This window comes from Oncorhynchus gorbuscha, unplaced genomic scaffold, assembly GCF_021184085.1.
Source record: "Oncorhynchus gorbuscha isolate QuinsamMale2020 ecotype Even-year unplaced genomic scaffold, OgorEven_v1.0 Un_scaffold_1537, whole genome shotgun sequence".
NCBI lineage: Eukaryota > Metazoa > Chordata > Actinopteri > Salmoniformes > Salmonidae > Oncorhynchus > Oncorhynchus gorbuscha.
Genome location: NW_025746285.1, coordinates 95,257 through 113,021, shown reverse-complemented (window position 1 = coordinate 113,021; position 17,765 = coordinate 95,257). Strand labels below are relative to the sequence as shown.

The 17,765-nt window shown below is 43.7% G+C and overlaps 2 protein-coding genes across 2 annotated transcripts in view; one reads left to right on the top strand and one right to left on the bottom strand.

The window, feature by feature from the left end:
• Nucleotides 1-17,765, top strand: part of LOC124023192 (ETS-related transcription factor Elf-2-like) — a 35,000-nt gene that overhangs the window by 3,199 nt on the left and 14,036 nt on the right. Inside the window, 3 exon segments of the mRNA XM_046337719.1 lie at nucleotides 5,442-5,639; nucleotides 6,692-6,833; nucleotides 6,836-6,943. Of these exon segments, the coding sequence (XP_046193675.1) occupies nucleotides 5,565-5,639; nucleotides 6,692-6,833; nucleotides 6,836-6,943 (325 nt within the window). The 5' untranslated portion in view covers nucleotides 5,442-5,564.
• LOC124023193 (foot protein 1 variant 1-like) lies at nucleotides 4,399-5,367 on the bottom strand. Its single transcript, XM_046337721.1, has one exon. The coding sequence runs from the start codon at nucleotides 5,365-5,367 to the stop codon at nucleotides 4,399-4,401; it is 969 nt and encodes a 322-aa protein (XP_046193677.1).

Genomic DNA, 17,765 nt, shown 5'->3' with positions numbered 1-17,765 from the left:
GGTCATCTAAGACTAAAGTGTGTGTGTGCGCGCGAGAGTGAGGGCAGGGCACAAGGCAGGGCGTTGTATCTTTAGCAACTAGCCTCAGTCTGAACAAAAGCTCTGTTGTTGCAGTATCATGTGACTCTGCGTGTGTTCCACCCTCATCATGTGATCTGGGGGCAGGGCTCACACTCTCAAAGTGCTGAGTCTCTCTGAGGCTCACTCTCTTTCCACCGCATGGAGAAGACGGATGAGAGGAGAGAGGGATGGAAAGAGAGGAGGATAGAGGGATGGAAAGAGAGAGAGATGGAAGGAAGAGAGGTTACAGAGAAATAGAGGCAAGGAGAATGGTTCTGCAATGCAGCAAGGCCACATTCTCTCTCTTTCCACCGCATGGAGAAGACGGATGAGAGGAGAGAGGGATGGAAAGAGAGAGAGATGGAAGGAAGAGAGGTTACAGAGAAATAGAGGCAAGGAGAATGGTTCTGCAAAGCAGCAAGGCCACATTCTCTCTCTTTCTCCTCTTTGTATCAGTTGTTTATTTAGCTTGTTGAAAGACAGTCAAACAAATCTCCTACCTTTTTCTAGATGTCGTGGATGAATCAACAGCAGGAGTGAGTTAGAATGTTGTGGGATTCCTCGGAATGTTGGATACTTGTGTGGAATGTTGGATACTTGTGTGGAATGTTGGATACTTGTGTGGAATGTTGGATACTTGTGTGGAATGTTGGATACTTGTGTGGAATGTTGTGGGATTCCTCGGAATGTTGGATACTTGTGTGGAATGTTGGATACTTGTGTGGAATGTTGGATACTTGTGTGGAATGTTGTGGGATTCCTCGGAATGTTGGATACTTGTGTGGAATGTTGTGGGATTCCTCGGAATGTTGGATACTTGTGTGGAATGTTGGATACTTGTGTGGAATGTTGGATACTTGTGTGGAATGTTGGATACTTGTGTGGAATGTTGGATACTTGTGTGGAATGTTGTGGGATTCCTCGGAATGTTGGATACTTGTGTGGAATGTTGGATACTTGTGTGGAATGTTGGATACTTGTGTGGAATGTTGTGATTCCTCGAATGTTGGATACTTGTGTGGAATGTTGTGATTCCTCGGAATGTTGGATACTTGTGTGGAATGTTGGATACTTGTGTGGAATGTTGGATACTTGTGTGGAATGTTGGATACTTGTGTGGAATGTTGTGGGATTCCTCGGAATGTTGGATACTTGTGTGGAATGTTGGAATCCTTCCCATATTGGATCCAGTCTGGGGATGAATGTGCAGGGTTCAGATTGAGCATGTGGAGCAGGTCATGAGACTCTGTGACTCTATCTAACCCTGCTCTCTCTGTTCCATGGTGTCCCTTGGTAAGTAGCATGTCTGAGGAACGTTTGCAGTGGTTGTGTGGCTCCTCTGTATCTTGTATGGTGAAGATGTTGGCTTTCGTTAGACTTTGGAATGACAGGACTTTGGAGTGTGTGATAACCTACATTCTCTTTATGTAATGTATATGGATAGGCGTTCGCTAGTGTTGTTATGCCAGTAGTCCAAACTAATCTCGCTAGCTTTGGAAACTAACAACTACAGTTTGGTGGGTTGTTTATATGCCAGTAGTCCAAACTAATCTCGCTAGCTTTGGAAACTAACAACTACAGTTTGGTGGGTTGTTTATATGCCAGTAGTCCAAACTAATCTCGCTAGTTTTGGAAACTAACAACTACAGTTTGGTGGGTTGTTTATATGCCAGTAGTCCAAACTAATCTCGCTAGCTTTGGAAACTAACAACTACAGTTTGGTGGGTTGTTTATATGCCAGTAGTCCAAACTAATCTCGCTAGCTTTGGAAACTAACAACTACAGTTTGGTGGGTTGTTTATATGCCAGTAGTCCAAACTAATCTCGCTAGCTTTGGAAACTAACAACTACAGTTTGGTGGGTTGTTTATATGCCAGTAGTCCAAACTAATCTCGCTAGCTTTGGAAACTAACAACTACAGTTTGGTGGGTTGTTTATATGCCAGTAGTCCAAACTAATCTCGCTAGCTTTGGAAACTAACAACTACAGTTTGGTGGGTTATTTTTTTTGCCTGTCTTTTGTTGACTTTTAGGGTTTGGAACTGTTGTGTACTTCTGTGGTGACATGGCAGCCTTTCTTGACCAGCCTGTAATTCTGGTTTCAATGTTGAAGGTCTTGTTTGAGACTTGTTTAGTCTGCTGTGTGTGTGTTAGTGTGAGAGGCCGTCATACCTGTGTTTGTCCCACATTAACTAGCTACACAGAATATGCTACTCCGTTCCAGTATTGCTTTGAACAAAGGAACATCGGGTACAGCAGCTGTCAGGGAATGTTTGTGTTTGTGGACTTTGATATCATGTTTATGAAACAACTACAGCTGGCGCCACTGCATTTCCTATGTTCCTGGGAGAGGGAGGCAATGGGAGAGAGGGAGGCAGTGGGAGGGAGGCAGTGGGGGAGAGGGAGGGAGGCAGTGGGGGAGAGGGAGGGAGGCAGTGGGGGAGAGGGAGGGAGGCAGTGGGGGGAGAGGGAGGGAGGCAGTGGGGGAGAGGGAGGGAGGCAGTGGGGGAGAGGGAGGGAGGGAGGGAGGCAGTGGGAGGGAGGGAGGCGGTGGGGGGAGAGGGAGGCAGTGGGGGAGTGGGAGGCAGTGGGGGAGGGGAGGCAGTGGGGGAGAGGGAGGGAGGCAGTGGGGGAGAGGGAGGGAGGCAGTGGGAGAGAGGGAGGGAGGCAGTGGGAGAGAGGGAGGGAGGCAGTGGGAGAGAGGGAGGGAGGCAGTGGGAGAGAGGGAGGGAGGCAGTGGGAGAGAGGGAGGGAGGCAGTGGGAGGCAGTGGGAGAGAGGGAGGGAGGCAGTGGGAGGCAGTGGGAGGGAGGCAGGCAGGCAGTGGGAGGGAGGGAGGGAGGGAGGCAGGCAGTGGGAGGGAGGGAGGCAGTGGGAGAGTGTGAGTGGGAGGCAGTGGGGGAGAGAGGGGAGGCAATGAGGGAGTGGGAGGCAATGGGAGAGAGAGGGGAGGCAATGAGGGAGTGGGAGGCGCAGAGATCATCCTTCAGCTGGTTTGTGATTTGCTGATGTCATCCTTTCCTTGACTGTTATCTTCGTGTCAACGGTTTCCACCAGAGTGGAAAGAAACGTGTGGATGTTGCAGCCCTGAAGGATGCAGACCTGTGTACTTTAACAATCACACACTGTGTTGCTTGGATGATGGGCTGCACATTCCAAGGTCTTGACGTTTCACTGTGTGACCAGGCAACGTCCACTGCACTGCCCACATGCACAGTTGTACTCAGTCAGCCAGTCAGCCAGCCAGTCAGCCAGCCAGTCAGCCAGCCAGCCAGCCAGCCAGCCAGCCAGCCAGCCAGTCAGCCAGCCAGCCAGCCAGCCAGCCAGCCAGCCAGCCAGCCAGCCAGTCAGCCAGCCAGCCAGCCAGCCAGCCAGCCAGCCAGCCAGCCAGCCAGCCAGCCAGCCAGCCAGTCAGCCACTCACTCACTCACCACTCACCACCACACCACTCACTCACTCACTCACTCACCACCACCACCACCACCACTCACCACCACTCACCACTCACCACCACTCACTCACTCACCACCACCACCACCACCACCACCACCACCACACCACCACCACTCACTCACCACTCAGCCAGTCACTCCAGGGTGTGTAGGCTATATCCCATGCCAGAGACAGAAAGACTGAAGAAGGCTGTGAAATGTCTACAACATGCAGCCACACAGTGACTGACAAGTGTATAAAAGGCCAGCTTTAGTTAGTGAACAATATGTTTAAAGACCAGGCTATTGGAATAAGGTGAGGCAAATGCCCAAGGTCTTCTCTGCACGACAAGTCCTGAGTCTGTTTTAGTCCCCTACAGGTTAGGTGAACTTAACTATATGAATCAAGTTGTTAATAAGGTCTGCAGGTCCTGGATCAGTCAGCTGTGTTGAAGAATTGAAGAGGGATTTCCATTAGTACTGATCCCAGTCCTGTCCTCCTACCTATACAACTACATTACAGTAGGGAACACCAGCCCTGTCCTCTACATTACAGTAGGGAACACCAGCCCTGTCCTCTACATTACAGTAGGGAACACCAGCCCTGTCCTCTACATTACAGTAGGGAACACCAGCCCTGTCCTCTACATTACAGTAGGGAACACCAGCCCTGTCCTCTACATTACAGTAGGGAACACAGGAGGGAACAGTCGTTATGTTTTGGTATTGACCAGGGCAAGTGAAATGTGTGTGTCCAGTCTGTATTTCCTCCTCTCAAAGTCCAATCATTCTTCCTTTGAGCAGGAAATGAGGGCCTTGTGCCCTTCGCAACCATTGGCCCGTAGCCATATGAAGAAGGGAGAGGGAACAGGCCCTTAGAGGTATGAAACCTGGTACTGGCTCAGTGGCTCAGAAGGGAAGAGAGCAGCAGCTGGATGTTTCTCTAGACCATCGTGTAGGCCTGTCCGGGCTCTCTTCCCATCGTGTAGGCCTGTCCGGGTTCTCTTCCCACCGTGTAGGCCTGTCCGGGCTCTCTTCCCATCGTGCCTGTCCGGGCTCTCTTCCCATCATGTAGGCCTGTCCGGGCTCTCTTCCCATCGTGTAGGCCTGTCCGGGCTCTCTTCCCATCGTGTAGGCCTGTCCGGGCTCTCTTCCCATCGTGTAGGCCTGTCCGGGCTCTCTTCCCATCGTGTAGGCCTGTCCGGGCTCTCTTCCCATCGTGTAGGCCTGTCCGGGCTCTCTTCCCATCGTGTAGGCCTGTCCGGGCTCTCTTCCCATCGTGTAGGCCTGTCCGGGCTCTCTTCCCATCGTGTAGGCCTGTCCGGGCTCTCTTCCCATCGTGTAGGCCTGTCCGGGCTCTCTTCCCATCGTGTAGGCCTGTCCGGGCTCTCTTCCCATCGTGTAGGCCTGTCCGGGCTCTCTTCCCATCGTGTAGGCCTGTCCGGGCTCTCTTCCCATCGTGTAGGCCTGTCCGGGCTCTCTTCCCATCGTGTAGGCCTGTCCGGGCTCTCTTCCCATCGTGTAGGCCTGTCCGGGCTCTCTTCCCATCGTGTAGGCCTGTCCGGGCTCTCTTACCATCGTGTAGGCCTGTCCAGGCTCTCTTACCATCGTGTAGGCCTGTCCAGGCTCTCTTACCACCGTGTAGGCCTGTCCAGGCTCTCTTACCATCGTGTAGGCCTGTCCAGGCTCTCTTACCACCGTGTAGGCCTGTCCAGGCTCTCTTACCACCGTGTAGGCCTGTCCAGGCTCTCTTACCACCGTGTAGGCCTGTCCAGGCTCTCTTACCACCGTGTAGGCCTGTCCAGGCTCTCTTACCACCGTGTAGGCCTGTCCGGGCTCTCTTACCACCGTGTAGGCCTGTCCGGGCTCTCTTATCATCGTGTAGGCCTGTCCGGGATCTCAACGACTGGCTTCATAAAGTTTAAATAACTTTTCTTCTGTCTCTTCCTCAGTGGTCTGAGCTGTGGCCTTGCTGCAGTACCAGAGGCCACCAGCGTGGGGCAGCAGAGCGAGGTGGGGCCAGGAGGCAGCAGTGAGTAGGCCGGGGCTGGATCTAGCCTGGAGGGGCATGTGTCATGACCTCGGTGGTGCTCGTTGACAGTGGAGGGGCGGTGGTGGAGTATATGACCGCCGTGGAGGACCCTCATCAGGTGAGTGGTGAGAGGGTTGGACTGAGTAACAAACACCTTTACTGAACTAACACTCGCACTTGACTTTGCTGATAACTACTTTAATGAGGAAAAATGTACCGACTATGACTGAGATGTGTTGTCCCACCTAGCTATCCGAAGATGAATTCACTAACTATGACTGAGATGTGGTTGTCCCACCTAGCTATCTGAAGATGAATTCACTAACTGTAAGTCTCTCTGGATAAGAGCATCTGCTAAATGACTCAAATGTAATGTTGAATTATGAGCAGTGAAATCACCTAGGACCTAGACTGACTTCCTTTACACGTCTCCTTTCCTTAAAGACAGGACTAGATAGGTGCTGCGCTCCAATATTCACACTCACTGGCTTCCTTTACACGTCTCCTTTCCTTAAAGACAGGACTAGATAGGTGCTGCGCTCCAATATTCACACTCACTGGATTCCTTTACACGTCTCCTTTCCTTAAAGACAGGACTAGATAGGTGCTGCGCTCCAATATTCACACTCACTGGATTCCTTTACACGTCTCCTTTCCTTAAAGACAGGACTAGATAGGTGCTGCGCTCCAATATTCACACTCACTGGCTTCCTTTACACATCTCCTTTCCTTAAAGACGGGACTAGATAGGTGCTGCGCTCCAATATTCACACTCACTGGCTTCCTTTACACATCTCCTTTCCTTAAAGACAGGACTAGATAGGTGCTGCGCTCCAATATTCACACTCACTGGATTCCTTTACACGTCTCCTTTCCTTAAAGACAGGACTAGATAGGTGCTGCGCTCCAATATTCACACTCACTGGCTTCCTTTCCCTGTTTCTTTGCTTTTATGAAAGGACATGATCAGGGCTGCGGTACATAATGTTACCTACACTGGCTTCCTTTACACGTCTCCTTTCCTTTAAGGACTGCATAGCAGTAGAGAAAGTGCTCTGTTTGGGATGTTCTGTCTTCTTAACCAAGCTCCTCTTCTCCCCTTCTGTTTTTCTATCCTCGTCCCTCCATCTCTGTTCCTCTTTGTCCTACTCCCTCACCCCTGTTCTCCAGGAGGGAGAGTGTGAGGAGGGAGACGGTGAAGCTGAGGTAGAGGTGGAGGTAGAGGTGGAGGGAGACATGATGGAAGAAGAGACAGACGAGGACCTGGATGAAGAGGAGAACCCAGCAGTGATTGTGGAGGAGGTCCCAGGCAGGGGCTGGAGCAGTATTTCTCTGCCCAGGTTCTGGTATACGAAGACGGGACCTACCTGATACAGGACGTGGGGGAAGAACAGGAGGTGGAGACTGAGGTGGTGGAGACAGGTGAGAGACCGGGGTGGGATGTACACACAGGCCTAGGTCTACATATATCATCTACCATCTACCATCTACCATATACCATATACCATATACCATATACCTACCCAACCTGAATACACTAGTGATATATACATATACCATCTACCATCTACCATATACCATCTACCATCTACCATCTACATATACCATCTACCATCTACATATACCATCTACCATCTACATATACCATATACCATCTACCATATACCATATACCATATACCATCTACATATACCATCTACATATACCATCTACCATATACCATATACCATATACCATATACCATATACCATACTATACCATCTACATATACCATCTACCATCTACATATACCATCTACATATACCATATACATATACCATCTACCATCTACCATATACCATATACCATATACCATCTACATATACCATATACCATCTACCATCTACCATATACCATATACCTACCCAACCTGAATACACTAGTGATATATACATATACCATCTACCATATACCATCTACCATATACCATCTACCATATACCATATACCTACCCAACCTGAATACACTAGTGATATATACATATACCATCTACCATATACCATCTACATATACCATATACCATCTACCATATACCATATACCATATACCTACCCAACCTGAATACACTAGTGATATATACATATACCATCTACCATATACCATCTACCATCTACATATACCATATACCATATACCATCTACCATCTACATATACCATCTACCATATACCATATACCATCTACCATCTACATATACCATATACCATCTACCATATACCTACCCAACCTGAATACACTAGTGATATATACATATACCATATACCATCTACCATATACCATATACCATATACCATATACCATCTACATATACCATATACCATCTACCATCTACCATATACCTACCCAACCTGAATACACTAGTGATATATACATATACCATATACCATCTACCATCTACATATACCATCTACCATCTACCATCTACCATCTACCATCTACCATCTACATCTACCATCTACCATCTACCATCTACCATCTACATCTACCATCTACCATCTACCATCTACCATCTACCATCTACCATCTACCATCTACCATCTACCATCTACCATCTACCATCTAACCATCTACCATCTACCATCTACCATCTACCATATACCATCTACATATCTACCATCTACCATCTACCTACCCAACCTGAATACACTAGTGATATATACATATACCATCTACCATATACCATCTACATATACCATCTACCATCTACCATATACCTACCCAACCTGAATACACTAGTGATATATACATATACCATCTACCATCTACCATCTACCATCTACCATCTACCATATACCATCTACCATATACCATCTACCATCTACCATCTACCATATACCTACCCAACCTGAATACACTAGTGATATATACATATACCATCTACCATCTACCATATACCTACCCAACCTGAATACACTAGTGATATATACATATACCATCTACCATATACCATATACCATATACCATATACCATCTACATATACCATATACCATCTACCATCTACCATATACCTACCCAACCTGAATACACTAGTGATATATACATATACCATATACCATCTACCATCTACATATACCATATACCATCTACCATCTACCATCTACCATCTACATCTACCATCTACCATCTACATCTACCATCTACCATCTACCATCTACCATCTACCATCTACCATATACCATCTACCATCTACCATCTACCATCTACCATCTACATCTACCATCTACCATCTACCATCTACCATCTACCATCTACATCTACCATCTACCATCTACCATCTACCATCTACATCTACCATCTACCATCTACCATCTACCATCTACCTACCCAACCTGAATACACTAGTGATATATACATATACCATCTACATATACCATCTACCATCTACCATCTACCATCTACATCTACATCTACATCTACCATCTACATCTACCATCTACCATCTACCATCTACCATCTACCATCTACCATCTACCATCTACCATCTACCTACCCAACCTGAATACACTAGTGATATATACATATACCATCTACCATATACCATCTACATATACCATCTACCATCTACCATATACCTACCCAACCTGAATACACTAGTGATATATACATATACCATATACCATATACCATCTACCATCTACCATCTACCATCTACCATCTACCATATACCATCTACCATCTACCATCTACCATCTACCATATACCTACCCAACCTGAATACACTAGTGATATATACATATACCATCTACCATCTACCATATACCTACCCAACCTGAATACACTAGTGATATATACATATACCATATACCATCTACCATATACCTACCCAACCTGAATACACTAGTGATATATACATATACCATATACCATCTACCATATACCATATACCATCTACCATATACCTACCCAACCTGAATACACTAGTGATATATACATATACCATCTACCATCTACCATATACCATCTACCATATACCATCTACATATACCATATACCATCTACCATATACCATATACCAGGGGTGTCAAAGTCAAATGGACGGAGGGCCAAATAAAAAATTTAGCTACAAGCCGAGGGCCGGACTGTTCGAATGTTCATTGAACATTTTTTAAATGACGCATATAGTCTAGTGAACCTAATTGAACCTACTGAAAACCTAACAAATATATTCCAATATTATCAGATAAATAAAGCAATATTTTCTTATGGCTCTGTCAGTAATCTTTAATTTTCAACAGACACAAAAGACAAATTTCCTTTATATAAAAATCCCCATAACATGAACATTAAATGAAAGAAACCGGTATTCAAGGCACCATCAGTAGCCTATATTTTCTATTTTAGCAAAAGTGGGCTAAATTTACTTCAAAGAAAAAAACAATAATAGCAATTTTCTATCATCCACTCAACTGAAATATTTTTAAAATATAATTGGATTGAAATACAATAAAATAAAGTGCAAAAATCTATTAATCAAAAACAACACTTTGTTTAAGGAGAAGTAACATGCAGTGAAAACAAATATTAAACTTTAACTTTTAAACTTGAACTGAGTAAAAACTCTATGTGATTGCACAGTAATGTTCACTTGTTTGAGGTTGAGGGTGATACTTGGTGGTGTCCCATCTTTTCCACAAGTTCATCAATGTTCGGGGTAAGGCTCTGAGCTGAGGAAATCCTCAGAATTGAGTGGAGGTGTTCAGCAGTAAGTCGACTTCTGTGTGATGTTTTGTTCAAGTTCATCAAAGAAAACAGTTGTTCACACAGGTATGTGCTGCCAAACATAGACAACGTTTGAGCAGCCTGGATGCGCAGCTGGGGCATTGTGTCGTAATGTCACACAGAAATGTCACACAGCTGGGGCTGTGTGTCGTAATGTCACACAGAAAAGCCATTTCACACAGAAACATTTCGTCTCGGAGTTGTGTTGTGTCTTTCCCTTTGCTGTCCAAGAACAGACAAATCTCCTCACGAAGCTCGAAACATCTTTGAAGCACCTTTCCCTGGCTTAGCCATCGCACCTCTGTGTGATAAGGCAAATCACCATGCTCCGTTTCTAACTCCGTCAGAAATGCCTTGAACTGGCGGTGATTCAAACCTTTGGCTCTGATAAAGTTAACTGTGCGCGTGATGATGCTCATTACATGCTCCATTTTCAAGGCTTTACCGCACAACGCTTCCTGGTGTATGATACAATGATAAGCTGTCAGCTCACCTGTCACGTTTTCCTCTTGCATCTTTTCCCGTATCTTCTCCACCAGTCCGCTCCTGTGTCCTCACATCGCAGGTGCTCCGTCGGTTGTCAAACCCACGAGTTTTTCCCAAGGCAGCTCCATCTCATTTACACATCTTGACACCTCTTCATACAAATCATGCCCCGTAGTTGTGCCATGCATAGGACGTAAAGCCAAAAACTCCTCTGTCACGCTTAGGCTGGAGTCCACTCCGCGGATGAAAATTGACAACTGGGCAATGTCAGAAATGTCGGTGCTCTCATCCACAGCCAAGGAATATGCAATGAAATCTTTTCCCTTTTTCACAAGCTGCTCTTTTAGATTGATGGACAACTGGTCTACTCTCTCGGCAATGGTGTTTCTGCTCAGACTCACATTTAAAAAGAGTTGCCTTTTTCTGGGCAAACTTCGTCACAAACTTTAATCATGCAGTTTTTGATGAAATCCCCTCCGTAAATGGCCGGGCTGATTTAGCGATCTCTTCTGCCAAAATAAAACTGGCCTTGACAGCAGCCTGGCCTTGTGATTTGGCTTTTTTGAACAGAGCCTGTCGAGATTTGAGGCCTCGTTTTAATTCCTCTGCCTTTTGTAGCCTTTGTTCCATGTCCATATTCTTGTTTTTGTCCGCGTGTTTCGTTTCATAATGTCGTCTCAGATTATACTCTTTCAGTACCGCCACACTTTCTCCACACAGAAGACACACAGGTTTTCCAGCTACCTCCGTGAACAAATACTCCGACTCCCACCTTGTTTGAAACCCCCGGTTCTCAGTGTCCACCTTCCGTTTTGCCATTTTTGATGGGTATCTGAAAGTTAATTTTACTGTGATGCTGACAACTGCTGTGCCAATAAATATTGAAATGAAGCAGCCTACTGCTCGGTGCGTCACCGTTGCATTGTGGGAAATGTAGTATTGGTGCGTGTAAAAGATCTGCGGGCTGCCGGCTTGCTGCGGTCTGCGGGCCGGTTCTAATAATAAATCAAGATCATCCCAGGGGCCGTAAAAAACCTTCTCGCGGGCCGGATGTGGCCCGCGGGCCTTGACTCTGACATATGTGCCATATACCATCTACCATCTACATATACCATATACCATCTACCATCTACCATATACCATATACCATATACCATATACCTACCCAACCTGAATACACTAGTGATATATACATATACCATCTACCATATACCATATACCATCTACCATCTACCATATACCATATACCATATACCATATACCTACCCAACCTGAATACACTAGTGATATATACATATACCATATACCATATACCATCTACATATACCATATACCATATACCATCTACATATACCATATACCATCTACCATATACCATCTACCATATACCTACCCAACCTGAATACACTAGTGATATATACATATACCATCTACCATCTACCATCTACCATATACCATATACCATATACCTACCCAACCTGAATACACTAGTGATATATACATATACCATATACCATATACCATCTACATATACCATCTACCATATACCATATACCATATACCATATACCTACCCAACCTGAATACTCTAGTGATATATACATATACCATCTACCATCTACCATCTACCATCTACCATCTACCATCTACCATATACCATATACCTACCCAACCTGAATACACTAGTGATATATACATATACCATATACCATCTACCATCTACCATATACCATCTACCATATACCATATACCTACCCAACCTGAATACACTAGTGATATATACATATACCATCTACCATCTACCATCTACCATCTACCATCTACCATATACCATATACCTACCCAACCTGAATACACTAGTGATATATACATATACCATATACCATCTACCATCTACCATCTACCATCTACCATATACCATCTACCATCTACCATCTACCATATACATATACCATCTACCATATATCATCCAAATATACCATATACCATCTACCATATACCTACCCAACCTGAATACACTAGTGATATATACATATACCATATACCATCTACCATCTACATATACCATATACCATCTACCATCTACCATCTACATATACCATATACCATCTACCATATACCATATTACCTACCCAACCTGAATACACTAGTGATATATACATATACCATATACCATCTACATATACCATATACCATCTACCATATACCTACCCAACCTGAATACACTAGTGATATATACATATACCATATACCATCTACCATCTACATATACCATATACCATCTACATATACCATATACCATCTACCATATACCATCTACCATATACCATCTACATATACCATCTACATATACCATCTACCATCTACATATACCATCTACCATCTACATATACCATCTACCATCTACATATACCATCTACCATCTACATATACCATCTACCATCTACATATACCATATAGCATCTACCATATACCATCTACCATATACCATCTACATATACCATCTACCATATACCATATACCATATACCATCTCCATATACCATATACCATCTACATATACCATCTACCATCTACATATACCATCTACATATACCATATACATATACCATCTACCATATACCATATACCATATACCATCTACATATACCATCTACCATCTACCATCTACCATCTACCATATACCATATACCATATACCATATACCATATACCTACCCAACCTGAATACACTAGTGATATATACATATACCATCTACCATCTACCATATACCATATACCATATACCATATACCTACCCAACCTGAATACACTAGTGATATATACATATACCATATACCATATACCATATACCATCTACATATACCATATACCATCTACCATATACCATCTACCATATACCTACCCAACCTGAATACACTACTGATATATACATATACCATCTACATATACCATATACCATCTACCATATACCTACCCAACCTGAATACACTAGTGATATATACATATACCATCTACCATCTACCATCTACCATATACCATATACCTACCCAACCTGAATACACAAGTGATATATACATATACCATATACCATCTACCATCTACCATATACCATATACCATATACCTACCCAACCTGAATACACTAGTGATATATACATATACCATATACCAACTACCATCTACCATCTACCATCTACCATATACCATATACCATATACCTACCCAACCTGAATACACTAGTGATATATACATATACCATATACCATATACCATCTACCATCTACCATATACCATATACCTACCCAACCTGAATACACTAGTGATATATACATATACCATCTACCATCTACCATATACCTACCCAACCTGAATACACTAGTGATATATACATATACCATATACCATCTACCATATACCATCTACCATCTACCATCTACCATCTACATATACCATATACCATATACCATATACCATCTACATATACCATCTACCATATACCTACCCAACCTGAATACACTAGTGATATATACATATACCATATACCATCTACCATATACCATATACATATACCATATACCATCTACCATCTACCATCTACCATATACCTACCCAACCTGAATACACTAGTGATATATACATTCAGTACCAGTCAAACGTCTGGACACACCTACTCGTGTTTCTCTATTTGTACCATCATCTACATTGTAGAATAATAGTGAAGACATCACAACTATGTAATAACACATATGGAATCATGTAGTAACCAAACAAGTGTTAAACAGAGTGTAGCACAGCTGTCATCAAGGCAAAAGGTGGCTACTTTGAACAAGCTCATATATTTAGATTTGTTTAACACTTTTTCAGTTATTGCATGACTTTGAAATGTGTTATTTCATAGTGTTGATGTCTTCACTAGTATTATACAATGTAAAAATATAAAGAAAAACCCTTGAATGAGTAGGTGTCCAAACTTTTGACATGCATACATACATACATAACATAACATAACATAACATAACATACATGTACCTTTTTATATACAACCTGAATACACACACAGTAAAATAAGAGTAGAAGTAGGACAGCTTTCAGCTTTGGCACTATTTTCATTTGGGGAGATGTACATTATTTTCCACACCTTCATCCACAGTACTTCAGTCACTCACAGCTTTGGTGTGGTTGCTGGGAAACTCATCAAGCGGATATGTAAGACCTGTCTGCCAGTAGACATCGCCCTCTTGTGGCCGTCCACTGTAGTACATAAGTCCACAAGTGTACTGTTTGGAAGTTGTAAACATGCGTTGATTGCCGTTGTGATTCCACTGTGATTATGATTATTGGACCCTGCTGGTCATCTATGAACATTTGAACATCTTGACCCTGCTGGTCATCTATGAACATCTTGACCCTGCTGGTCATCTATGAACATTTTGAACATCTTGGCCATGTTCTGTTATAATCTCCACCCGGCACAGCCAGAAGAGGACTGGCCACCCCTCATAGCCTGGTTCCTCTCTAGGTTCTGGCCTTTCTAGGGAGTTTTTCCCAGCCACCGTGCTTCTACACCTGCATTGCTTGCTGTTTGGGGTTTTAGGCTGGGTTTCCGTACAGCACTTTGAGATATCAGCTGATGTAATAAGGGCTTTATAAATACATTTGATTGGTTGATTTAGGCAAACAGTTTAAAGCCTTTCGTTAGTTGGACACGGTGGAGTGAAAAACACAACAAACCAAAGCATTTAAGATGTAAAAAGGAAGGTGATTTAATGATTTTTGAAGTATTCTCTTTGGAAAGGAGTGTTGTCCAGCCAAGTAAGCAGACAGACAACGATGTGTTCTTCTTCCCTCAGCGTTTCTAAAGGACCCGACCTCTACTGTAACGTCCTAAAATTATTTTTATTTTTTAACTCCTTGTTTTTCTTCCCTTTTTTAAAATTCCGTCGTTAGTTGCTGACACGATGACTTGTTGTGCGAGTTGCTGAGTGCTGTCTGGGGCGTAGACTTGGTGTGAGACTCCAGTCAGAAAACTAACCCATTAAAGTGGATGATGACCTACAAGCTCTGGCATCGATATAAACATTTCTGCACTCGGTACCTCAGCAGACTGTTTCATTTTTAGTTACTTTAGTGAGAGATTTTTTTAAATCAGGTTTTCCTACTTAGACTATGGTCTTTGCCATAATGCAAATGAAGACACGTTTATATGCTCTTAAAATCTTTATTCCTTGCGCTGAATGTTCATTGTTAGGAATGCAATACATACATTATATTAATGGTGTCTTAAAATGCTCTGTTATGCTTTTTAAAATGTTGAATGCACGGGCCTATTATGGATGAATTGTCCTGTTTTCCTGCTTTGGTTGCCGTTCGATCGATGCAAGAGCAGAGCAGAGATGGAAAAGAAAGCGAGACATCTCACTCGCTCCTTTTTTTCCCCTCCTTCATATACAGTCAATGGACTAAGCGAATCAGACCCAGCTGCTAATTTATTGGTGCCTTATGGGAGAGCCTCCCCTTTAAGCAGACAGGAACTTTAAAACCTGGTTAACGGCCTGAGTGGGACATCTAAATGTATCCACCATCTTTGGCAAGAGCTCAAGAGAGAGAGAGAGCGGAGGATTTCCTGTGTTTAGCGCGGAAGGACACCCGTCTGCCGCGGTGTGGGGGTTGTGAAGCGGTCTGGATGAGATTTCCTCTGGCGGCGGAGTGATTTTTGGCTGCCTTTTTGCATTTCAGTGTGAAGTCAATGCGAATCTGCAACACGGGAAGAACATGGCGACTTCACTTCATGAGGGGCCCGCTAACCAACTCGATCTGCTCATCAGAGCAGGTAACGGAATTTATTTTAGAACTCGTTCTACCGGCGACCGTTTGTTGACACGTTGTGTGTTTATTTTAGCGACCGCTTGCGCCCCCCATATCCGTTAAGTAGTTTGGTGAAATAATGGAGGGCAAAGCAGGAAGTGATCACCTTGCTTAGTAACCTGCATGGCGATGTCCGCTTTTCTTCAGTCGTTCTTAAAATGTTTAAAATTACCGTTTTGGATTTGAGCACTGGAGGATTAGACCGCAATCTGCACGTAGCAGCGCGTGCATATCGTGATTTATAGTTTCTTCGTCCATGTGTATCATAATAACTGGTTATTCTGGCAGAGAGGGAGCCCCGCTGAAACCAGGAAGTGTTGTAGATGTGTTGTCTTTCCTACGTCTTTGCCACGCTGTCTGAGTCGGAAGGGCATGTGGGTTTATGTTTATTCCGCGTTTATCATGGCTTTAAATACACAATCTGTTTATATGATCTACCTATATTGAATCAGTTATGTTGTGATTTTTATCCCTGTATTGAAATATAGTCTATCGATATATTTTTCCTTGTTGAATAACACATACAGCCAGTTTGTTCAAACATTGAATGACACGGAAGTGAGTGTAAACATTTAGTTGAAAGCTGTATTCTAGTCATTTTGTGACTTTTTTCCCCCCATCTGTTTTCAGCCATGTACCGTTTTTCTGAGTCGGATTCGCACCGTTATCTAAGTGTGGGCCCAGTGGTTTATCCCGTGAAGTGTGTGGCTGCTAACGGTTTTTCCTGGCTTTTGCGTTTACTCACTAGCGATTTTTAAGTGCAAATCGTGTCTCGTTTAAGTTCATTTTTGCCATACAAAGGTTATTTTTTTTACATTGTCTAGAGTGTTGCATTTTCTTCCTTGATTTAACGATGATTTAAAAAAATATATTTTTGGATCATTTCGATGGCGGAAGCATTGTTATGCATCTAGGCGGGTTGTGGCTTGATTGACAGGTCCATTTGACCAACGGCGCTCGTGAGGCGTTCGAAATCCTCCCACCAGCCAATGAGTGCTGCTAGACGGGTGGGCGTAAGATTACTGACTTATCCAATGGTGTCCGGGGCGGGGAGTGAGTGACGTGGGGACGGAGACCGTCTTCGAAGAGAACTGGAGGGAAAGGCGACGCGAGTGTAAACACGGAAGTCAAATAGGG

Excerpts from the sequence above, each read along its gene's own strand:
- LOC124023193 (XM_046337721.1), bottom strand. The coding sequence starts at position 5,367 with ATGATAAGAGAGCCCGGACAGGCCTACACGGTGGTAAGAGAGCCCGGA.